At 55.4% G+C, this 23,928-nt stretch overlaps 4 protein-coding genes across 5 annotated transcripts; 2 read left to right on the forward strand and 2 right to left on the reverse strand.

The window, feature by feature from the left end:
* Positions 1-418: 418 nt before the first annotated feature.
* Positions 419-1,510, reverse strand: LOC309442333 (prolactin-releasing peptide receptor-like; the record flags this gene model as incomplete). The annotated part of the gene is made up of 1 exon (XM_082058097.1): positions 419-1,510. One exon carries the CDS (start codon positions 1,508-1,510, stop codon positions 419-421), a length of 1,092 nt encoding a protein of 363 aa, XP_081914223.1.
* An 8,271-nt stretch (positions 1,511-9,781) lies between these two features.
* On the reverse strand, positions 9,782-12,665 carry CCDC32 (coiled-coil domain containing 32). Its single transcript, XM_082059182.1, has 4 exons — positions 12,645-12,665; positions 12,124-12,361; positions 11,184-11,340; positions 9,782-10,994 (listed from the first exon to the last, which is right to left on the reverse strand). The coding sequence occupies exons 2-4, from the start codon at positions 12,350-12,352 to the stop codon at positions 10,862-10,864; spliced, it is 519 nt and encodes a 172-aa protein (XP_081915308.1). The 5' UTR covers positions 12,353-12,361; positions 12,645-12,665; the 3' UTR covers positions 9,782-10,861.
* Positions 12,666-12,989: 324 nt separating this feature from the next.
* On the forward strand, positions 12,990-17,653 carry LOC309442874 (protein-L-isoaspartate(D-aspartate) O-methyltransferase-like). Of its 2 annotated transcripts, none has more exons than XM_082059181.1 (8): positions 12,990-13,311; positions 13,415-13,654; positions 14,323-14,427; positions 14,631-14,662; positions 15,148-15,252; positions 15,895-16,015; positions 16,385-16,470; positions 16,691-17,184. In XM_082059181.1, the coding sequence occupies exons 2-8, from the start codon at positions 13,549-13,551 to the stop codon at positions 16,862-16,864; spliced, it is 729 nt and encodes a 242-aa protein (XP_081915307.1). In that variant the 5' UTR covers positions 12,990-13,311; positions 13,415-13,548; the 3' UTR covers positions 16,865-17,184. The 2 variants fall into 2 exon arrangements, with proteins under 2 accessions (XP_081915307.1, XP_081915306.1); XM_082059180.1 differs by lacking the exon at positions 12,990-13,311 and adding an exon at positions 17,192-17,653 and having other exon boundaries at positions 13,488-13,654; positions 16,691-16,860.
* Positions 17,654-17,948: 295 nt separating this feature from the next.
* Positions 17,949-21,680, forward strand: RPUSD2 (RNA pseudouridine synthase domain containing 2). The gene is made up of 3 exons (XM_082059179.1): positions 17,949-18,427; positions 19,025-19,321; positions 20,036-21,680. Exons 1-3 carry the CDS (start codon positions 18,035-18,037, stop codon positions 20,825-20,827), a joined length of 1,482 nt encoding a protein of 493 aa, XP_081915305.1. The 5' UTR covers positions 17,949-18,034; the 3' UTR covers positions 20,828-21,680.
* The last annotated feature ends 2,248 nt before the right edge of the window (positions 21,681-23,928 follow it).

Consider the following 23,928-nt stretch of genomic DNA (forward strand, 5'->3'; position numbering starts at 1 on the left):
TGCCCCATACCAAGTTGTGAGTTGAGCTATAGGGTATATACCCCATACCCAGTTGTGAGTTGATCTACAGGGTATATACCCTGTGCCCAGCCATGAGTCGAGCTATAGGGTAAGTGCTCAAAGAGCCAAGAGACTCTTGTTTCATTGCCGTGTCCTTCCAGCTGCTCTGCTGCTCCCTGTGCAGATGGTTTTTAGCTCGGAAGTGGGAAATCCTTCAGGGATCTCCCCCTCTGTTTGCAATGCCTCCGTCTTAACTTTCTTCCCTGTTCAGGATTCAGATTTTACGTTTGTGACTGGGCTGCTGACCGGCGGTGTGAAGTGTTTCTCCACCATGACACCACGACCAGCCACCAGCTCCCGTGTCCAGCCTACAGCACACGGGGTCCAAAAGAGAAACCGATCCCTTGAGGTCCTTCAGTTAAGATAATCTAGCCTGCAAAGCGATCTTTTCCGAGACCGCAGTGGGAGCATCTGCCAGGGTGGAGCAGGTGTTGAAGCGAGAAGCCTTGCAGGACGTGACGCTGGAGCTCTTCTTCTTGCGGTACAAGTACCTGCTGAGGTGCACCCAGAACTTGTCGTGGAGGGAGGCGTAGATGAAAGGGTTGTAGCAGGCGGAGCTCATGGCCACCAGGTGACACGAGACCTGGATGACGTTGACGTACCTCTTGTCCAGGATGGTGAACTCCTCGTCGATGTCTCGGATGAAGTTCACGACCTGGAGGGGCAGCCAGCAGATGGCAAAGCACACCACCGAGACCGTGAGCACCCGGAACGTCTTCTGCTTCGTTTTGGTCCATTTGTCCTGGCAGGGATAGGCAGCGCCCGGGATGTTCCTCCTCCGCAAGTGGTAGGTGATGGCACAGAAGGAGACGGATACCGCCAAAAGCGGGAGCATGTAGGACAAGAGGAGCATCAAACACGAGTACAGCAGCCGCTCGCTCTCCTCGTGCTTCCAAAACTCCTCGCAGATGATCATGTCGTGGCCGATGGCGTTGAGATCCAAGTAGTGGGTGTGCAGCGAGGTGGGAACCGAGGCCACGATGGAGAGCAGCCAAATGCAGGCCACGAGGCAGACGCAGGACCTGCGGCTTATCCTCCTGCGGATGGGGTACGCCACCACCACGTAGCGGTCGATGGCGATGGCGGTGAGGGACAGCACCGACACGAAGACGGTGGTGGCCTGCATCAGGGTGACGAAGTAGCACATGAACATCCCGAAGAGCCAGCCCCGCACCTCGAAGGCGTAGGACACGGTGAGGGGGACGCAGGCCAGGCACATGATGAAGTCGGCCGCCGCCAGGTTCCCGATCAGGAAATTGGTGGTGCAGTGCAGCTTCTTGGTGAGCGCGATGAGGAGGATGAGGAAGAGGTTCCCGGTGCACGCCACCGCCACCAGCGTGGCGTAGAGCGGGATGAAGAGCGGCTTCAGCTCCAGGAGGAGGTCCAGGCCGCTGAAGAGCAGGGCTGAGCCGTTCTGCCAGGAGCCGTTGGGCAGCCGGCTGTGTGCCATGGTGTGTCCTCACTGCGTCCTCACTGCGTCCTCGCTGTGTCCCCGCTGTGTCCCCGCTGCTGTGTACCTCGAAGTCAGGGACCAGGCTGCCAGCCCTGAAAGGGAGAGGAATGGGCTGTGGGATTTGGGGCAGAAGGACCCGTCCCTGGGGTCCAGGTCCTCTGGCACAGCACACAGAGATGCGCTGGCTGGTTTAAAAGATGCTGTGACTTTCTGAGAGTGAATGTGCCCTGTGGCAGACACTGCAGAGCTCCGGTACAGAGAAAACAGGGACCCTGGCTATGAAAAGGTTAATCAGCCAGCTATGAAATGGTTAACCAGCTGGTTAACCAGCCGGGGATCTGCAGGGGCTGCCCTGGGGAGCTGGGGATGCCTCATGGAGAGGAACCTGGGAGCTGTGCTGGCAGAGAGCACAAATAAAAGCCACTCCTGCATTTTTTAATTTCCATTTTTCCGCTGCCAGCTCCACCCCGACCTGCCAGCCCTGCTGCTGCTCTTTCTCCATCCCCTGCCCTCTCTCCATCCCCTGCCCTCTCTCCATCCCAGCCCACCCCACCGTTCCCCATCCCACTGCGTTATTTGCCCCCTTGGTTATTTCTCCATCATCCACAGAGCTCGGGCTTCTCCTGCCCTGGGAGGTTTTCCCTATTCTTCCCTCGTGTGGGACCCATGGGGGTGTTTGGAGGTGCAGGGGGGCGGTTGGAAGCGTGTGGTCGCTGTCCCTGGGCACACAGAACTCCCGCCAGCAGCCGAGGGGGAAGATGTCAGATGTGTGTGAGCAGAAAGTGCAAGGAAACGAAGAATGGCCCTCCAGGACCCTCCTCTTGGAGCCCGCACTGTCAAATTACCGCTTCATCCCCCTCACCGGGACTTGAACAGTCTTCCTCCCCTCAGTGGAGAGTCAAAACAGTATTAATTAATTAGCTCCCATAATTAACTGAGAGAGACTATGATTTTCTACTTCACGGCTGCACACGCAGAGTGCACACGGTGATTAACGCGGCTCCAGGTCCCCGTGCCCTGCTCAGGCTGGGAATGCAAAATCCCGATTGAAACTTGCAGCCGAGAAGCCAACACGATGGTTAATTTAGAGAATAATTATTCAGCTCCATTCCTTTAGCGGGGGTCGAGCCAGCCCCCCTGCCCGGTGCGGGTCCTTCTCCCGCAGCCTGGCTGAGTCCCAGAGGGACCTGCTGAGGGATCCCCCGTCGGGGGCTCTTACCTGCCCGGGGCTGCGAGGATGAGGAGGAGCCGGCCCGTTCACCGGGGGTGTTCGCCAGGAGAGCTCCGGCAGCCGCAGTTCTTACTCACAGCCGCTTTCGCTGGGGTTTTGTGGGCTCGGACGCGCACATCCCACCCCACGGTTCCGCAGGCGGAGCCGCAGCTCCCCCGCACTCCCCCCATCCCCTCCCCAGCCCGGCGGTGGCTCCCGGGACCGGAGCGCTCAGCGCGGCGGGGCGGCTGCGGGGAAGCTCCGGGAGCCCCCGGGGCCCGCTCCAGGAGCCCCCCCTCGGCAGGGAGGGCAGGGGAGAGGCTGGGGGAGTAACGGGGGACGGCGCGGGCGGGCGCAAGGACCGCGCGGAGTTCCCGGGAACGGGCTGCGGCCGCCCCGTCGGGGGCCCGGCCCGGGGGAGCGGGCGGGGCGACCGCGGAGGAGCGAGGGCAGCGCGGGGCGAGGGCAGCCCTTCCATGGGGTGCAGGGAGCAAGGGGTGCAGGCAGCCATGGGACAAGCGTGACCCATCAGTAGGGTGATGGGCACCCAACCTCAGGCGTCTCGTGGCCCCACCATGGGGCAAGGGCAGGGTGGGGCGAGGTGGCCCAGCCATGGGTTGATGAGTGCCCAGCCATGGAATGAGGTGGCCCAGCCATCGGGTGCCACCAGCAGCCGTGGTGTGGGGACAGGCATGGGGCACAGCGCGCACCCCCTGGAGGTGCAGCCCATGCAGAGGCAGCGAGAGCAAGGAGCGGTGGGCAGTCGCACCCAGCCCCCAGCCACAGGATGGGGCAACAGAAATGCCATTTTGCAGTTTATTTCCTGGTGGAGAAGACAAACCAAGCCAGGCCAAGAGCACAGCCTGCAGGGGCAGCGCTGGGACTGCCGACCCGAAAGGGCCGAGCCCCCCGTCCCGCTTTCCATGGCCGAGAAATCGGGCAGAATTGCCCCAGACACAAACAGGAGCCAGGCCCAGGCATCACGCGGTCATCTCCCCACCAAACCACCAGCTTTCTCTGTGTTTCCAGGAACATCTCGGGTCATCTGTTATCACGGATGTGCCCAGGACCCTCAGTGCTCACAGGATCTGTGCAGAGACAAACCAGAGACCCGTGACCTTTCCAGCCAACGGGCGTTGACTTTCAAGTTAACTTCAGGGTTGACATTTTTAAGAGCTTGGGAAAAAAGCTTTGTCACTAAAATGCTCTTTGCACAAACACTTGAAAAAGCTTCTGCAATGGATGTTGAGCATGTAGGGACACACAAGAATCAGGGTTAGATTTTTATTTCTTGGCTGTTCTCTCCTGTGTGCGTTTACAAATAATGTAAATGTCTTTAAAAGCAAATAAACCCAATGTGTCCATACGCTGGTCTCTCTTAGACTGGAGCTGCTGGTGTTTAAGATGGCAGGTGACGTTCCTTTCCTGTGACTGATTTCCAGTCTGGGCTCGGTCTCAGTTCTGAAGGGCCGGGTGTGTGGTGAGGACGTCGCGCAGCCCCACATCTCCCCTCTGTGACCAAAGGGCTGTTGGCAAAGATAAAGTGTTTGGGGATCTAGAGCAAGCAGGATCCATAGGGCTGAGGTCACTAAAGCTATTCCTCTCCCCAGTTCCACATCTGCCCCAGCGATGCGCCCAGGTCAGCTGTAAGGACACAGCCTCGCAGGGTGCGTGGACCAATTTTAATGACTTTCCTCCTTTTTAGCAGAGATTTCACACAGGGTTGGGGCCATGGAACTGGTGTTTGAGCCAGGCTTGAGGTGAGGTGGCTCTGGCAGCGCCCGCGCAGCCCCTGGGCAATGGCTCTGCTAGAACAGGGTGGTGAAACCCGGGGGAGCTGCCAGGACACGTGGCCGAGGCTCCAGCTGCGCCTAAAGCAGCACAAGGTGCTGCAAGAGGTGGAGCCAATTCCCCAATTAGGTAGAAAAGGTGGTGCCAGGCCCTCCTGTCAGGGGTTGCTCACATCCAGCAGTTCTGTTGTCCCTGCAGAGCCCAGGGGGCTGGTGGGCCTGAAGCAGTTTGCTGAGCTTGGAAATAATGATTGAAGTGCTTTGGAGAACTTTAAAAAACCTTACAGTGGGGGAAAACCCCAACCCAGGTATTTTCTGCTTGTTGGGAGGTGGAAGAGCTGCCTTGGGTGCTGAGGGGTCTCCATCCCCTGGGTGTCACGGGGTGAAGCTGCTTTTGCTCCTGCGGCAGAGCTCGATGGCACCGATCCTGCATGGCATGCGGGGCACAGCAGGGAGGAGTCATTACCCAGGGTGAGTGCCGGCTCTGGAGCTGCGGAGCCGCCTCGGCTCAGCCGCCTCGGCTCGGCCACCTCGGCTTGGCTGCGGCTGCAGGGAAACGGGAATGTTCCAGCGGGCTCTCCAGCCAGCGCCCTCCTCCCCTCACAAATGCAAAGGGCGATGCATTGGAAATCTGCTGATTTTCTGCCGAAACCACAGGCTTATAGGGCAGATATTGTTGCACAAGGCAGTTTCAAGTCATTTCAATTTCTGGTTGACATTCTTAGGGCTGTTCCCTGTCGCCACTGACAGGAATCTGAGCTGGGGAAGCACGGTGCAGAGTCACAGGACGATTATTAACACTATTCCCGCGCTGGAGGCTGCGATGTTGGGGTGATGTTCTCAGGTCACGTCTTTCCTCCCGTTTCTTTTCCACCCTCCCACCTCTTCTTGCCACCCCTGCCACACCAGAAGTGCTTTTTCCACTCGATTTTCCCTTTGGAAATGGTTTCCAGCTTATTTCAAGTTAATGAATCGCTGTGTGATCGATTGATACGCAGAGAAAGGCTTCAGAAATGGGGGCTTGGGAGAAATTAGCTTTAATTGGGCATTTATGACTGTAACACAGTTGCATCGTGTGATTAAAAAGAGGAACCAAGTATTGCTCTGATATTGATTTTGGTGGCAAGATGAAGTTAATCATGTCTGACTCCTAAGGAGACTTGAGTGGCCAACCATAATACTGTTGTCCAGTGCCGACAGTAATTACTTCGTTTCCATTATGACAAGCTTGGTGGTAATGAGAGCTGAAATTAACCCCACGGATAATTACCCTGTTGACCTGAGCGAGGGGCTGATGTGAGGATGGGGCTGATTGCCCCTGATTCGTGGCTTTGAGCCCTTTGGGTGGGTTTTTGGTGGGGAGGGAGCCCTCAGCAATTTAGCAAGGGAAACCCTTTACTGTCCTGGGCCAAAAATGCTCCAAAAGCAGCTGGGAAGCTGCTCGTTCCACGGGGACTCCCTAATGAGTCAGTAATTGTAGGGCAGGGATGATGAAGGCACTGGGAGGGCAACAAGCACCCAGAGACCCACCCTGGGTCCACCCAGTTTGTCCCCTAAAAACCAAGCAGCCGCTTTCCCCAGCACAGCCTCCCAGCTGAAGTCCTGCAGGAAGCTTTTCTCAGAAGCGCCAGGACGATCATCACAACTTCAAAGCGCTTGGCTGTTCAGAAAGACGCCGCCACAGAACCGCTTTGGAGCAGCGCTTGCCCTTCTGACAACGTTGGGGCTTTGGAGTTTTTATCTTTGCTTTTGTTCTTTCTCCCGGGGAAGGAAAACAAACCTTTGTTTCTCTGCGGGCACCGCTTTGATGTCAGACGTATTAATTAGTGTTTGCCCCGTAACAAGGGAGTGGCAGGAACGGGGCAGCTCGTTACCGAAGGGCCGGGGTACCCGGCTGCCGCATCCAAAGCAGCGCATCGCGCATCAGCTCGTTTTCCTTCAGAAGCCTCTGATTCTTCATCTTTGTCTTCACAGCTTGCTTCAATAGGGAAAATTAGAACATCATCATCACCTGGACCTTTTTTGGTACCAGGCCTGGGAATGGTCAGGGCAGTGCAGGAGAAGTTGTGCAGAGCTGTGAGTTCTGGTGGGCCGGGCTGTGAAGTGTCTGGACTGGCGGAGCTGTGTCGGGGTGTCAAAGCCGACTGCGGAGCCAGCGCCAGCCCTGCCGGGGATCAGCAGGAACAACAGCATCTTTGCTTCCGTATGGCGGGCGGCCGGGAGCTGCTGTTCATTTTAAACAGCAGAACAATCTGATAAAGGCAGCAGGAGGCTCTTAGAAGATCGTTTGAGATGAGAGATGCAGTTTGGCCGTGCTGGCAGGACAATGAATCGCCGGGTGGTCGGGGTGGAACGTGCACTCGACTCGGGCAGAGGCTCCATCCGTGTCTGCGTGTCCACGGCCGGAGATTTCCCCGCTCCTGCTCCTCCTGGACAGCCCTTTCCTGACCCGATCTTTGCTGGCTCCACAGAGCCGGTAGGACAAGCCGCTCTTGGTCCCAGGTTGCCCCGTGCCAGGGTCTGTGCCTGGGGCGGGCTCTGAGGCTGCAGCCCCTGCCCGGTCTGCGCGGCGACGCGCCCGGAGCGCCACCCGTGCTGGGGACAGCGGCCGCGACGTCCGTGACCTGCCGGGCAGAGCAGGACACGGCGTGCTCGGCGTCCCACGGCTCTGCCGGCTCACTGCATTGGTTTTGTTGGTTCAAGCACACGGTGAACCCCCTTTTCCCTGTACGAGTTCCTGGGGAAGCGCAGGCTGGGTCACCCCGAAGCGTTTCTCTCTGTATGTCAAGCCAACCTCGACGTGCGGCTGTGCCCATTGGCTCATGAACATCTGTGAGTCCCAGCGATGGGCTGAATTTCTGCATTGGCTTGTGCCTGACAGGGATGTTTAATTAATGTTTAGGGCCAGTTTTATCCCAGAGAGACACTCACCAGCCTCAGCTGTTGCCTGCATTCTTTTTCCTTAGTCACTTGCAGTTTTAGGTGCTGCTTCCACCACAAAGGTGCTTGGAGGCCCCTGTCTCAGCCCCCTGTCCTCACAGCCACGGGCTCTGCTCACCTGGCAGCCACAGCCAGTCGGGTTGCCTGGGATTTCCCTTTATTCTCTTTATTAACTCTGCAGAGGGGCTGCTATGAGGGGCTGTGTTACCCCCCCAGGGCGACCTGCGTGTCTGGCAAGTTTAAGTGGGCAGAGAAACGCGGTTTCACACAGAGAAAAGGGCAAAGTGGTGTGTTTAAAAGGCACAAAGCGGAGGGGGACGAACGTTTCTGTTGTGATCGCTGGTTCCTCGCAGCTGAGAAATCGCCTCTGCTGTTCGATAGCGGGTCTGTGTGTAACAGCCCGACGCGCGGCCCCGGCTGCATGCGCGGGCGCTTTGCTGCTCCCATTGCCCGCTGTTACCAGCGCTCGTCTTTCTGTTCAGATCGGGGCATCTCGCGGCATATGAATTATTTCCATGTACAGGACAGCTGGTGTTGCTATATGTGCAAAAAAAAAGCCCTAGCGAAATGCTGCTTGTACCAGCCAGAGTTGGTTTGATGGATAAGAGCCGCACAGCTTGCTTTTTACTAGAAGAAACCATGGTAGCTGGAAGTCAAGTCCTTGCTGGTTAAGCCACAAGCAGCATCCGCACCCAGCACAGCAGCCCTGCCGGACCCACGGCGCTGCTCCACGTACTCACGGGGTAAGTGACCTTTGGACAAGTTCTTAGGGGTTGTAATGGAGAATTCTTGCTGTCCGTGGGGGGATTTAAGCACAGACTAAGCCCAGGTCTCATCTCTGGGTCGGTGTCCGAAGGATGGACCACAGAGAGGATCCCAGATTTTCCTGCAACACCTCCGTGCTGCGGTGCCTCCCATGGGTGCTGGGAGGGTTGAACTACCCAAGCGCAGATGCTGATGCAGTAAAAGTGCAGTTAGCTTAAAACTAGATTTAAAAAAAATAGCTTGTGTGCTTATGAAATAGCGTTTTTTATTATAATTTTAATCTTGTGTTTGTTGTGCGGCGCTGGCTCGGTCTGCCAGCCCCGCTGTTCACATCCCGCTGGGCTGATCCCCGCTCCATCCTGGGCAACCCGCAATTAACAACCCGCAATTAACCAGCCTCGTTAGCGGAGAAGCTGCTGCTCTGCCTGCCCGGTGCTGGTGTTACCGACCCCCAGCCACAAACGGGGAAACCGGGAGCTGCTGCACCGCGGGATGGGGCCTCCCCTGGTCACCAGCGTCTCCTCGCTTATCCACGGGAAGCACCAGCGCTGGCTCTTTCTCCTCCATCACAAAGATTTCTAGGCCTTCTGGCCTCCATCCTGCTCGGCTCTGGGTGATCCTGCTCTTTTTCTTTTTCCTGCGAGCCCCTGGACCTGATGAAACGATCTGGTCCCCGTGGGCACTGCCCGACTGACTCACTGCCCCAGTTTTCTTTACAAAGGGTTGGCAGATCTGGACCCCCGGCCGTGTTTAAACGGCTCCTCCTCCTACTCGGAGTAGCTGGGCTTTGGGATCAGCCAAGGCAGAGGAGCCGCTCCTCCCCAGGCATCGGTGCAGGACAGACACACGGAACTCGGCAGCCAAGGACCGTGAATGCGCTGCCAGAGCATCGACGCACATCCAAAGGGCTTGACTTGCTCTGCATTTGGGCGACAATCCTTCCCCAGACCCTTTCCTCAGGCTTCTGAGCTAATTTTAAAAATGAAAGCCTGGGTGCTGCTGCCCAAGGTCCCCCCTCTGGAGGAACCGCTGGGTTACACGGCCCCAGCGCTGGAAACGGTTCAGCGCAGTTACTTTGAATCCGTTTCTTTCCTGGATAGCTTTAGCAGGAAGAGACAAACCAACAGAAAGCACCTTGACAGCCACTGCTGATCGCAGGAAGGAAAGGTATTGACTGGAAAACAGCCTGTGAACACACACAAATTGCAGCTCTCTCTGTACCTACCAGTTCTGGGAAGTACTCCGAAGCGTCTTTGCTCCGCCTGGCACTGCGGTGGGCGAGCGTTACAGCCCATCTGCTCCAGAGAGCGGGCAAATTATAAGGGACATTTAAAAGGTGACAAAGGCCACCCTGTAACAAGACACGAGAGTCGTGAGTCTTGTCGCACTGACATTGAGGTGATTCACCGCGTTCCTCAAGCCCTGAACGCCGTGTTTGTTCTCGGGGAGAGCGATGAGCGTGACTTTGCGGTGGGTGAGCGGGGTAACGGCTGCCAGCAAACGAGCTAATAACACCATTTACAGCGGTACAGACACAGGAACACGGACAGTGCAGCAAGGAGCTACTTTTAAAAATGTATTTTCATACAGGTACATAATGAACACGGTAGGAATCTCATGTGTGAACGACCAGGACTAACCACCCCTACATCTCTGTCCTGCCGAGCTTTGTCTGGGCGTGCGCTGCTTCCCCCTATCGACCTCCGGAGCGAAGACAGAAAGCGCAGCTTAAAGAACCATCAGTTTTACACAAATACACTATTACAGGGTTTTTCCATTAGTAATTGGAAATAAGCCAGTTAAACAGGAGGAAAACCAATTAAATACTAGAACATGTTTAAAGTCAGATAATTCTATGCAAGTCTGTGATGAAAACAAGCTACTTGTAGCCTCCCTGGTTATCGCTCTTGGTTTCCTGGTACAGAATCTCCTCTGACCCTCGTTTGCAAAGGTTGAAGCAGACAAACAGGTACAAAACAGCAAACAAGAGAAAAAATACCCCCCTCCAGTCTATTCTGTAAAGGACAGTTTGGCCAATAAAGTGGGATATTGTAGGAGGGTACATGACATAGAGAGGAATGTTAAATAGTTACAACATCAATGACACAATCAATTTAACAACTGCAAGAACAGCGTGCTTTAGCGTTTTAAATTGACAGGGTGGGAATGATCTGTGCTCCCCCAGGCACGGCTCAGGGCAAACTCAGACTTTAATAGCGCAGATCTATAGAAAACACCACGGGGACCTTGCAGGAAAGAAAAAAAATGCCCAACTGAGTAACAAAAAAGGTACAAGACAGGAAGAACAATGGATTCAGTGGGTTTATCTGTTCTGTTCTAGACCATGACGTTTCCTGATGCTTCTGAACAACCGGTGGTTGTTGTTCAATATGTCTCCTGATGAGTTCCAAACAATTCCCAGGCGGACTGGAATGATTAGGTCGCTACAGGCAGGGAGCAGATCCAAGTCAGGTTTCAGTTCCGCGGTCGCCGTGTCACTCTTGTCCACCACAAACGGCAGCTGCTGTCGCTGGAAGTCCAAAGCTGTTTTGTGTTGTTTTTCTGTGTGCCCTTTCTCCCGGTCCCGGCTGCCGCGGGGCGCAGCTCCGCCAGGCCGGACAGGAGGCGGCCGTGGTGCGGCTCTCACTGCTCCGCGCCCGCGGGCTCCTCCTCGGGCTCCCTGCCCGCGGGCTCGGGCGGGAGCAGCAGCTGCACCTCCTCGGTGCTGACGGCCACCTTGTCGGGCTGCAGCCAGCGCTTCAGCTGCTCCAGCGTGCTGCGGGGAGCAAAGACACGCGTGAAACCAGAAAGTAACAACAGAGCTGCACAGGAACCCATGAAAACCCTCTGTGTGTATCCCTTGCACCTCCACGGGTCCTGACAGAACCATATCTTGGTTTTTAAGACACAAAGCGTGTTTGGCAAGGCGGCAGCGCTGATCCCTGCCCATCCGCCCGCTCGTTACCTCTCCTCGGAGTCGTGTCCCTCCACGTAACACTCGGACTCGAAGTTCTCCTGCAGGAAGCGGTCCCAGCACTCCTGCTTGGCCTGGGCCAGCGTGCGCAGCATGTCCTTGGACGTCACCTCCTGGGACAGGCCCTTAATGCGCATCAGCCGTCTCTCTGCGAGGGGCAAAGGAGGGACCGTTATTGTCTTTATTACGCTTTTTCTGAAAGGAAAGAGAATAAGTATCTGGATTTCTATATCAAAAAAAAAGTTAAACTTTTCAAGACTACACCACATTTAAAAAGTCATTTTCCCGCCCTGTATTTCAAGTCTGTATTTCTTTTACGCACACAAGATGATATTTTTTAGGTGACATTTCTGAAGGTTTATGTAATCAGTCAACTCTGCCCATGTTTTGAGTTTTAATAATAATTCTAGTAGGCATGATTTGGAAAAGCATCAGAGTTTTCTTTCCCGTACCTGCCCACCCCCCTCCAACCAGCAAACAGGTCACAGGAAGAAATGTCACTTTGCTCTTTCCCCCCAGAAGCATCTCCCGAGGCTCCAGAGAAAGGACGAGACAAGCGCCGTCAACACAAAACCGCGCGGGCTCTGTGATGAGGTCCGAATGCGCCTCCCCAAGTCACCTACAGTGCGACCACCTGCTCTTCAGAGAAGAAAACTGCACTGTGCCTACTTCTCTTAATTTTTTTGGGAAAAACCCAATTCTTTGGTTTGTACTTGATAAAACACTCCTTTCTGTGGCACAGGCGAAGAAGCTACAACCATGCTTCTCATTTCCACTGGCACACTTGCAATAAATGAGTCAGATGCCCTATTAATTAGCTGCAAGGCGTCTTTCCGAGCGGAGCGGGGAGCACCGTCACCTCGGCCGCGCACGGAGCCACAGCGGCCGGCAGCGCCGCAGCAGGGGTGGGAGGGGGAGCCCCACCACTCACCCAGGGATGCCAGATACACCTCGGAGTCGCTCAGGGGCGCCCAGGGCTTCAGGTTCGCTGGGGAAGCGGCGCCGGAGCCGCCGCCCGGGGCGCAGGGAGCCACGAAGGAGTCGGTGAAGGCGTCGCCGGGGTCCGTGTGCTCGGGCCGCGGCAGACACGAGCAGATCTCGGCCCAGAGCTCCTCGCTGGGCCTGGAGGCCGCGGAGTCCATGCTCTCCATCATCCTCATCCTGACAGCCTGAGCGGGGATAAACGGTGAATACCGAGCAGAAATCCCTCTCTGCCAGGCCCCCCTGCCCTCCCCTCTGCACAAGTCACCGGACGGTTCAGGAACCCCCAGAGGACGACGACGCGCTCGGGCGTGTCACAGCGTCCCCCGAGGGGCCCGCGCCTGTCCCCGCAGACCCCACCGCTCCCCGGGGCCGCCCGAGCCCGTTCCCTGGGGTCTCTGTCACCCCCGCTCGCCGGGGCTTCCGAGCCCCTTCCCCGGGGACACAGAAGCGCCGCTCCGGTCCCCGCACCCGCCTCGGCCACCGCCCGCACCGTAACACGGAAACCCGCGACAGCTTCTCATCACGTGTCAACTGGCAGCCGCATCTGGCCAATCGTCGCGCTGCCTCGGCGGCTGCAGGGCGTCGATTGGTATCCGCGTCTGGCCAATCGCCGCGCTCCATCGGCGGTGGAAGGGCGCCTATTAGCCCGCCGCCCAGCGGAGGGCGGAGAATCGGCAGGATGCGGGAAGGAAACTGACTCCGCTGTGGTGCCATCTTGGCGAAGGGCGGAAGTTTTTCCTGCGCGGAGGAAGCGAGCGAGCCGCTACACCTGGCAACGTGCCGCGGCGCCTCAGTGCGGCTGCGCGGTGAGTCCCGGTCCCGGTCCCGGTCCCGGCCCGGTGCGGCGGCGGGCCTGGCGGGAGGGGCGGCCCGGGCCCGTTCCGGGGTCTCTCGGCCTCGCGTTCCCAGCGCGGCCGCGCGGTGCCGGCTGAACCGGGGCCGAACCCGCTCCCCCGTGGGGCGGCTCTCGTGGCTCCGGTGTCGGCGCTGCCGCCGCCTTCCCGAGGCGGTGCCGCGGTCCTGCCCGCCCCGCTGCCCCCGCCCGGCGGCCCGGCCGGCACCCGCTGGCACCGCGACCCGCCGGCGGCTCCTCCCGGCCCTGGGCTCTGGGGGCTCAACAAGGCAGCTGCTTCGGGTACAATTAACCATTTTAATTGTGCGAGACGGTCATTATCTCCTACAGCTCTGGCTGTAATCGAGGCTGTACCTTCTTACAGCTCTTGCCTGTGGGTTCCCAGGGGCTGACAGGCTGTTGTGTTGTAATCCCCGCAATAAGCGCGGTGTCCCATTCCGAGGAGGGAAGGTGACTCTGTGGTGCCTGTGGAAGCAGCAGGTGTGAATTCCGCCCGCAGGCCGCTGCCCCGCGCGTGGGATGCGCCGCCCGCTGCCGCTCGCGCTCATGGGGCTGCTGTTCGCCAGGACCATGGCCTGGGCCTCCAGCGGGAAGACGCACCCCGAGCTGGTCAACAACCTCTACAGTGAGTACGGGCTCGGGGTGAGGACACCGAGCGTCGCGCCGCGGTTCCCGTGCTGCTGCTCCTCCTGAAAGGCTGCAGCTAATATTGCCAGATTTCGCTGCCTGTCCCTGCTGAACTCGTGCTATTTATAACTGGAAATGAGATGTGCTGCCAGAAGTGGCAGAGAAGACTGTCCAGGGCCTTCCTGCTGCTCCTCTGCAGCGACACCTTTTAACACACTGCACAACACCTTTTTAAAGTGCTGCAGCTCGCTTAAAAATAGCCTTGAATTTTGGCTGCTGCTGGAGCTGATTTTCCCGTTAGAGTTCCCTTGGAGATGAGGTGCAAAGGGACGTTCGCTGTCTCTGCAGCCGTTGCTCTTTAGTTTATGCACCATTCCTATGCTCCTGAAACCTGAAGCAGAGGCTCTGCTGTCAGCACAGTGTAACTATTTATCCTTCGTTGGGTTTGACAGCCCCAGAAACGCTGTGGGTGTGAAGTCACCATCTGCTGAGAGAGCCGGGGCTGATGGGTGGGACCGTCGTGGGATTTAATTCTGTATACATCTGCGGTTTTGTTTTCTGTCCGTTCTCGGGTTCCTGAGGTCGAGCTGTCCCAGTTCCACCACCTCCCATCCAGATCTCTCCTTGCTACAGTCCTTTCTGTCTCTGTTTTCCTTCTTCTTCCAGAAAAAGGGATAATTAAATCCCAGCGAGTCTTTGATGTGTTGCTGGCTACTGACAGAGGTCACTACATCAAGTATTTCCCGTACATGGATTCTCCTCAGTCTATCGGTGAGTAACTGAGGCCAATGTGGCCCCTTTCCCGGAGTGCAGGACTGTGCCTGTCACGCTGCCGGAGGGCGGGAGGTGCAGCGAGAGAGAAGAGGGTTTTCATGTTCTGTGGGGAAAGTGTGGGAGAATGAAGAACTGTTCACATTGGTAATTTCAATCATCACTTTTTTATCACCTAACTTTTGTCACTGCTTTCCTTTTAGGCTACAAGGCTACAATCAGTGCACCGCATATGGTAAGATGTAGCTTTTTCACTTTTGACAGAAATGGAAGAAATTGTTTGTTTGCCATTTTTTATCTTATTTTGTTCTCAACCACTAAAGTAGGAAGGTGAAACAGGTCCCAAGGACAGGATTAGCGTTCTTGTTTCTTTAGGCACTGTACACGTGAAGCTTTTTTTCTGTTTAAGAAGAATTTGCCCTATGCTCCTTACGTTGCTTTAACATTATGCTGAGGTGGGAATTCTGTTCCACTAAGTATTAATGCTGTCCAGTTTTTTTGCATGAGACTCTTTTTCCTGTCGCTTCACATTTTATTACTGAACCTCTTTGTAAATGCTCTTCTGCAAAAAGATCTTCCCAACCAACCGCTTGAGTTTCACTCTGAATGCGCCAGGCACAGCGCCGGGTGCGCTGTGTTGCAATGGGAGCAGGCAATGCTGAGCAGAAAAGCTGCAGGGAGGCAGGCAGAGGGGCTGCTGACACGTCCTTGTCCCCGCAGCACGCCCACGCGCTGGAGCTGCTCAAGGATCAGCTGGTGGAAGGTGCCAAGGCGCTGGACGTGGGCTCGGGCAGCGGGTACCTCACGGCGTGCTTTGCCAGGATGGTGAGCTCGGGGCGCGCTCCTGCCAGCCGTGCGGAGTTTGCGCAGCTGGCGCGGGGTTTCTGTGCGGGGACGAGGAGGTGGGAGAAAGGGGGAAACTCTTCCCGAATCAGCTTGTAGTAAAGACATATACAGTCATTTTTGGAATCTAAATGGATGCTGTATCTGCTCTGAAATGTTTTCTACGTTCAGCTCGAGAGAAGTGTGTTTGTCTACTGTGCAAGTCCATTTTAGGTTCTTTTTAGTTTGCTTCTTAAGTAGTCACAGTGTGTTTCTGTTTTCTAAGCTCCTGAAATTATTTTCTGTCAAGTGCTAGAAAGCTGGTCAAGTTCCTCTGCTCAGGAGGTTAATTAGTCAAGAACTGGGCCTGCCAGGACGCTGCTAATTCTACCCAGTAATGATTTCTTTGGCAAGGAAGGATTGCTCGGAGTCCCCGTAGGCAGCATCTGTGTATCTCTAAAGAACCTCATCTAACTGGGACTGCTCAGCCTTTAAACCAAGGGGCAGAGTATTTGCGCCTCCTGTTCAGAAACTCTGCTCTGAGGTTTCTTCCTGGCAATTCTGCAACCCCCACAGTAACTTGCCCTGTAAAATCCATCTCTGTACACACCGGAGATATTTGGTGTTTGCTGTTTGTCTTTTCAGACGGGCCCAACAGGGAAAGCTGTGGGCATAGAGCACATCAAAGAGCTGGTACACGAATCCATCCGAAACGTCCAAGAAGATGATCCAAGTTTGCTGAGCTCTGGCCGTGTGAAACTCGTGGGTGAGCTCTGCACCCCCACGCGTGTCCCCTCCTGTGAATGCCCATGGGCTCCGACACACTGACCCCAACACTGAATTTTGGGGGGAATAACCTGAGTCAGCTCTGCCTGTATCTGGAATCTTGAGCCTGCACAAAGTCACTGTGTTACTTAAAGGCCCTCTTGGCCTTGACTGTCCTTCTAGCGTGGCTCAGTTCCAGAAATCTCTCTCCCTTTTGGAAAATTTAATCAGCGAAGTTAAAATTCCCATCACAACCTTGTCGCAAAGCTTTTGTCATCTAGACTTCAACTGAAAGGGTACAGGAAGAATTATTTCTGTGTGGAGTTGTTACGTGAACGGAAGTCTCTTCTGCCCGTTTTTCCCGCTGCAGTTGGCGATGGCCGGCAGGGGTACCCCGAGGAGGCTCCGTACGATGCCATTCACGTTGGAGCAGCAGCAGCCGCTGTGCCGAAGGAGGTGAGAGCTGCCGTGCTGGGTGTCTGCTGCCGCGGCTGCCTGCCTCTGCAGCTGCGCAAAGAAGCAGCATTAGGGAACCACTGAAAGCTTCTTTTTGCCTATTCTGTATGAAGCTGGCAAGCTTGTGCTTCTCGGGGTGTCGTGACCTTCACAGCATGGCTTATTTCTGTTGTCTCTTTTTTGATTTTTGGCTCTGCTGATTTCGATTTCTGTTTGCCAGTTGCTGAATGAATTGAAGCCGGGAGGTCGGTTAATACTGCCAGTGGGTCCCGAAGGCGCGAACCAGGTCCTGATGCAGTACGACAAAACCAGCGACGGGCAGATCATCGAAACGCAGCTGATGGGCGTGATCTACGTTCCTCTGACAGATAAGGAAAAGCAATGGCCTCGGTAAAAAGAAAATCGCTCTCCTTTGAGGAAGGTTTCTTCCTCGCAGCTGTCCCTGGGCACTGGCTCTCCTTGGCTTTACTGACAGTCCCGCATTCCTAGAAGCCGCTGCCTGTAAAGGGAGAGGAAGGAGGTTTGGCTGGTGAGGCACAGCTGGAGAGGAGGATCTATGTTTTGTTAGACAGGGCTTGCAGACTGAGGACTTGAGCTTTTCTCTTTTGCCTTTTTTTTTTTTTTTTTTGAGCCTCTGCACTTTGGTGAACACCAGAGCCTGTTGATTCTGTTGCTGAACTGAAGGCCACGAATAGTAACGGTTGGTTTTTCTTTACCTCAGGAATGAATTCTGATGGATGGCTGTCTCTAAGGTGACCTCAGAAAGCTCAGGAATGGGACTTGTGGCTGTAGATGGTCTGCATGATTTTGTTTTGTGAACAACAGCTGTATCAGTGGATGTACCTGTGAAGGCAAGTTCTGCGGTAGCAGAGCTCCTTACAGGGATGGAGGAAAGGGCGTTTCTCCAGCAGCCGTACCGGGGGAGGCTCTCGGAGGCTGCATCTGCTTCCTGACAGCGCACGGATCCAGATAACTCTGGCTTTCCTCTCCGATCGGCTATAGGTAACATCTATTCACAGCGAATTGTGAAAGCAAACAGGAATAACTTAAACCTGCACTAAAAATACCCTTTAATATTGACTACTCTGCCTAATGCTTGAAGAAAATAAGGCACAATTACTGTTTCAGAGCAGTGACCTACCCTGATTTATCGAAGTTTAATTACAAGAGCCAGTTCTCTTCCTGTCCTGCATTGATTGATTTAATCTCTGGGAACAACATGGAGAATTTTGGGTTAAAATCTCGGTCTTTCGGCTTCTCCTTGATGCGTCCTTCTTTCTCCCGCCCGGGCGGCTGAGCCGAGAGGGTGAGGAGCTGTTCGGAGGGCGGCACGGCCCCGTGGTGCCCGGCTTTCCCGGTAAACGGGCCGTTCGCGCTCAGCCGGGGGCGGGAAAGAAACGGGCGCCACTGCGCCAGCGCTGGGGGCGTGGCCTCGCCGCGATTGGCCGCGCAGCCTGACGTCACGCAGTGCGCCGCGGGGCGCGCCGGCGCGCTGTGGGCCGCGTGGTTGCGCTCGGTGGCGCGGAGCGGGGCTCGGCGGCCGCTCCTTCCCCGCACCGGCGGCATGGCGGAGCCGGGCCCCGCGCTCAGCGGCGCCGAGGAGGTGCAACCGGCCCCCGGGGACAAGGAAGAAGCGGCGCCGGCCCCTAAGAAGCGGCGGCTGGCGGCCGGGGAGCGCTACGTGCCGCCGCCGCGGAAGCTGAGCACGGGGGTGAGCTTCGGACCCGAGCACTTCGCCGAGACCTCCTACTACTTCGAGGGAGGGCTCCGCAAGGTCCGGCCCTACTACTTCGATTTCCGCACCTACTGCAAGGGCCGCTGGGTGGGCCGCAGCCTCCTGGACGTGTTCAGCACCGAGTTCCGCGCACAGCCCCTCGCCTACTACCGGGCCGCCGCCCGCGCCGGCCGCCTGCGCCTCAACGAGGAGCCGGTGCGCGACCTGGACATCGTGCTCAAGGTGGGAACCCCCCGGTGGGTGCTGCTGGGGATGGCCTGGGAATGGGCGTGGTGGGGGACACCGGTGACCCGACGGGGAGGCATGGAATAGAATCGTTTGGGTTGGAAAAGACTCTCAAGATCATCAAGTCCACCATTAAACCAACGCTGCCAAGTCCACCCCTACCCCATGTCACTGAGAACCTCATCTCTGCGTCTGTTCGCCCCTCCAGCGATGGTGACTCCAGCACTGCCCTGGGCAGCCTGTTCCAATGCCCCACAGCCCTTTGGGGAAGAAATTGTTCCCCAGATCCAACCTCAACCTCCCCTGGCACAACTTGAGGCCATTTATTTTTGTCCGTCTCCCCTCAGCCTTCTCCAGGCTGAACCCCCCAGGTCCCTCAGCCGCTCCCCATCAGACTCATGCTCCAGACCCTTCCCAGCTCCATTTCCCAACACATTACTGAATTTAAATGGCAATGAGCAGAGTTGTTGTGTTAAATCCTGGGTTCCAGGACAAAGGGGTTTTCATGTTTTCCCCTGCAACGTCAGTCCCCTTTGTGTGTGGCCTTAGGGGCGGTCGTACAGGCTGGATTCACACTAATTGTCTGCCTTGCAGAATAATGATTTTCTGAGGAACACGGTGCATCGCCATGAGCCGCCAGTCACCGCCCAGCCCATCCAGATCCTGGTGGAGAACGATGAGGTGGTGGTTGTGGACAAACCCTCCTCTTTGCCAGTCCATCCCTGCGGCAGGTTCCGTCACAACACCGTCATCTTCATCCTGGGCAAAGAGCATGATCTGAAGGAGCTGCACACCATCCACCGGCTCGATCGCATGACCTCGGGAGTCCTGATGTTTGCCAAGACCGTGGAGGTGTCCAAGAGGATCGATGAGCAGGTTCGGGAGAGACAGGTGAGAGCTAAAGGCCGTGGTCGTGTTCGGAGTCTCTGGTACGGGGTTTTCTTGAAGTGGTTTAGCCCCAAAGTCACCCAAATTTTTGGCCTAAAGGAGCACAAGTTCCTAAACCAGCTTGTGGTCGCCTTGCTGTTCTTACTGCATTAAGCATGAGAGGCAGTAAGAGAAAAAGACTGAACAAAAATTTGTTTTGGTAAAATTAGATTGAAAGGGATCTCCTTCCTTAAAGGACTGTGCAAACTGGCTGGGATCGCGCAGAGCAGTTGGAGAGCGGTTTTGGTTGTAAGTGGAAATGCGCCAGTCATCTAATACTTCAGCTGTAAAAGTTTTAAAAGTTGTTCTCCCTTTCCAGCAGCTCTTGACCCACATGGAGCTGTAGCTGTAGGGTGCACACTTTCAGGATTTGCTTCAAGGCTGTAAACCAAAGGCCACTGGGAGATGGCTCTTGAATTTAGTGAGAAAAACTGGCCAGGCCCTCGTGTTCTCTGTTTCCTAGCTAGCTGGGGAAAGCATGAGAGAAATTTGGCTTAAAATAGCTGGTTTTATTTTTTTCCCTTTCCTGTTCTGTTGTAATACTATTTGGATTTGGGCACTATGTTGTCTATAAATATATTTAATTGAAGAGGAAGAGAGGAGTAGCTGGGCTGGGACCTGGGTGTAAACAGGAGAGTTCTCTGTTGCTTTCTGAGAGCCCGCCGTGTGTCTCCGCAGCTGGAGAAGGAGTACGTCTGCCGCGTGCTGGGGCAGTTCCCAGAGCGCGAAGTGGTCTGCGAAGAGCCCATCCTGGTTGTTTCGTACAAAGTGGGAGTGTGCCGCGTGGACCCCAAGGGGAAACCCTGCAAAACCGTCTTCCAGAGACTCAGTTACAACGGCAAGACCAGCGTTGTCAGGTGTCTCCCACGCACTGGCCGCACGCACCAGATCCGGGTGCACTTGCAGTACTTGGGGCACCCTATTGTCAATGACCCCATCTATAACATGGAAGCCTGGGGACCTGGCAGGGGCAAAGGTGGGAAAATCGATAAAACGGATGAAGAACTCCTGAAGGCGCTGGTGGAGGAGCATCGTTCCAAACAGAGCTTGGATATCTTGGGTATTTCAGAGGAGGATTTGAACTCCAACGCTGAAAATACCGACTGTGGTAATTCAAGCGACGGCACAAAGTCTGTGCAGGTTGATCCTACAAATGAGAACTCCTGCCCTGCCGAGGACACGAAGGATCCCGAGGAAAATGACACAGCAGCTTGTCTGCTGAGCTCTGATCCCAGCCTGGAAACGCTTGAAAAAAATAAAGAACCGGGTTCCTGTGAGAATCAGGAGGGGCAGACGGGAGACAGGAGTTGGGAGGAGAAGGACCCTTTGTGCGTGGAGTGTAAGACGCGGCGGCGGGACCCGTCCCCCCGCGAGCTGGTCATGTTCCTGCACGCCCTGCGCTACAAGGGAGCCCAGTTTGAGTATTGCTCCAAGATGCCCCCGTGGGCTCTGGAGGACTGGGAGGAATGACTGGGAGCATCGCTAGTCGGGAAAGCGGCTTGTAAAGACCTAAGATTGTTCACCTCAACCACACCGAAAAATACAAACTGCCCGTGGCTTGAGAAGGGTTGTTGGGGCTGGAGAGGTGTCCCGGGTGCCGAAAGGCGCTGGAAAAGATGAGCAGGAAGACGGGGCTGCAACCCTGGATTTGTGTTGCCCTTTCAACCTGCACTTCAGGGCAACAGGCACCACTCGGCACGGGCAGCTCTGTCACCTCAGCCTGGGCCGGGTCTGCTGTGATGATCCACACAGATAATTCAGTGCGTGCACTTAGAAGTCACCACCCGATTCTTCTTCCACCCTGCTGCGATGTTGTCATATTTTATAATAAGAGCGGCTGGAATGCTGTTCGATATGCTGGATGTAATGTCATATACAAAACTATTTTTACTGTATTCTGTTGTCAGACTGATTTTAAAACCCAAATGTTATGACTGAGAGTGCTGTAAGTTAAAATGGCAGTGCTGTGAAGCTGATCCATTTTGTGCTGCTTGTTTGTTAGGAAGATGGACTTTGCTTTGCAATTGCTCTTTCAGAATTGGTTCACATGATGACTTTCTGCCCCTGTCACTTATCTCCTGCCTCCTCTTCTCTGTCCCTTCTGCCCCATTGCAAACATCTTCATACTTGAGCAGAAATCCAAAGTGGAGGTCACTCTGCCAACTTCTGTTTCTTTAAATTATTTGTTTAAACCACACCAGTTGGTGTGGAATTGTTTCCAATATCACTTCAGTGAGTTGTGTTTTAAGAAAAACAAAAGCTGTTTTATCAACCAGATGACTTTTTTTAATACATTTTACATTAATGTGTTTCCAGGATGATAGATACCACTATAGTTCTTATTTTGTGGTTGCTGCTTGACCACTGGGAGGGTTATTATAATAATTCTGCTGTCTCAGGTTCTATTTTATGTAATTTTTTAAACCTTTTTCGTATGTTTCCAGTGGCAATGCCCAGCTCCCGTGGCTGCTGCAGTCGGGACCTTGACTCTCCACACCCTTTCCTACATAGGACACACGCACAGTGTTCTACACTTCTAAAATACCAAAGAAACCTTTTTCAAAGGTGAATAAAGGAATCCAGAGGACCTGATATTATTCAGCAAGTGTGGCAACAGCCTTGCTGGAGTGTGTTTGAGAGATGATGCTAAAAACATGTGCACTGAAATTGTATTTCTTATAACTGTAACTGAAACTCGGGCACATTCAGTGTATAGATAAGGGTGGCTGCAGCTGTTAGTAGCTTTAGACACAGGGAAAGGTTAGTAGAGTTGGGGCAACTTTGAGATGTCCCGAGGTACATGGTCTGGTTTTTGTTTGTTTTTTCCCCTCTCTGCAAGAAATAAGCACCTGAAAGTGAATTTAGTGCCTTGTGCCGGCAGGTGGAGACTGGATGGCTGCAGCGCCTGCTGTGGAACGGCTCAGTGCCCCGGCTTCACTTTTTTTGGCTGCGCACAATGACTGCAAATGGCATCTCTTAATTATCACACCCTGCTGGGCAAGAAACCCTGGGGCTTCTCTTTTCAAGATACTTTGAACAATTAAAATGTAAGGTTGATTTCACAAGGAGCCTACCACCCATTGCATCATACTGGATTTCCGTTCAGAACTGACGTCCAGTCGCTACGTGCTGTAAAAACACGTACAAGAAGTCAGTGTTTGCTGCTATTAGAGATATCTTCTGATAAATCCACATCCAGGATGAGGTCTGAGGTGAATACTGTGTCCTGGCTGGGGGTGACTGTGGCCTTCATCTGTGAAGTGCAGGTCCTGGCGGAAGCCCTTTCTCTAGAACGGTTTTATTTGGATGTGTCTTGATGCTCCAGCGAAGGCTGAGAGAACGTGCATCTCCCCAGCGGCTGAAGCACCGACCTGCACAAATAAACCTGGCGGACTGTGCTGTGATTCCCCGCTCAGGTGTGGGATTGCCTCAGAATTAACCCCTAGAACATCACCAGACACCCGTATTCCACGCAATCAGGCTTTTCCAGCTGTTTTAATTTTTCTAAACCAAACACTGGCCTAATTTTCAAGGAGGTTCTAGGATTGTAGACTCATTTTGGTTGGAAAAGACCCTCAGGATCATAGAGTGCAGCCATGAACACTGGCACTAACTCATGTCCCCAAGAACCTCCTCTCCACAGCTCTTAAACCCCTCACCCCTCAACATCTGATCCCGCACTAAACTCCAAAGGATCGTGCCAGCCGGAAAACGACAATTTGTAGGGACTACAAGCCGAGGTTCGGCCCGGTTTGTCCCCAGCCCCGTCCCGGTTTGCGGGCCGGTCAGTGAGGAGCAGGGCGGAACGCGGGCTCCCCCGGGCCGGCGCCAGCTCCGTCACCCCCGCAGCGGCCCGGACCCGCGGGGCTGCGGCACCTCGACCCCCGGGACACCCACCTGGCACCGCCGCGGCGGCTGCTTCAGTTCCTCGGCGCTCCGGGACGGTTGGAGTGTTGGCCCGGGCGGGCGGGAGCCTGAGGCGAGTCGCTCCCCGAGCGGCGGCCAGGCCCGGCCCGCCCGGGCCGCCGCGGGAGGGAGGGCGGGAGCGCGGCGGGGCTGAGGCCGGGAGCGGGCCGTGAGGCGGCGGCAGCGAGCGCGTCCGTCCCCACAGACAGGGGCTAAAAAAATACGAAGGTGTAGAAAGAAAACTTTCGGTTACCGACGAGGATGGGATTCGAACCCACGCGTGCAGAGCACAATGGATTAGCAGTCCATCGCCTTAACCACTCGGCCACCTCGTCACGACAGCGCTGCTTCTCGCGCAACCTATAAGAAACTACGCAGACAGCCCGGAGCATCCTTTACCACCCGCCGCTCCCTCTGCGACATGGCGCCGGCCACTCGGCTGTTTCTTGGCGCAGCGCAGAGCGACAGCACAGCGCGAGGACGGAGCAACTCTGCGCGGGCCGGCGGCGGGCAGGCCAGCCCCATCGCTGCGGCTGCGGGGCGCGCGGGCAAAGGGAGTACGGGAACGGCAGGCACTGGGCCGATTCTGTGGAAGCCGCCATGTTGTACGGACTGCTAGGGGGCGCCACGCTGTACGGCGGCCGCCGTAGAGCGCCGCTCTATCT

The sequence above is a fragment of the Streptopelia decaocto genome, assembly GCF_964273445.1.
Source record: "Streptopelia decaocto genome assembly, chromosome: 7".
NCBI lineage: Eukaryota > Metazoa > Chordata > Aves > Columbiformes > Columbidae > Streptopelia > Streptopelia decaocto.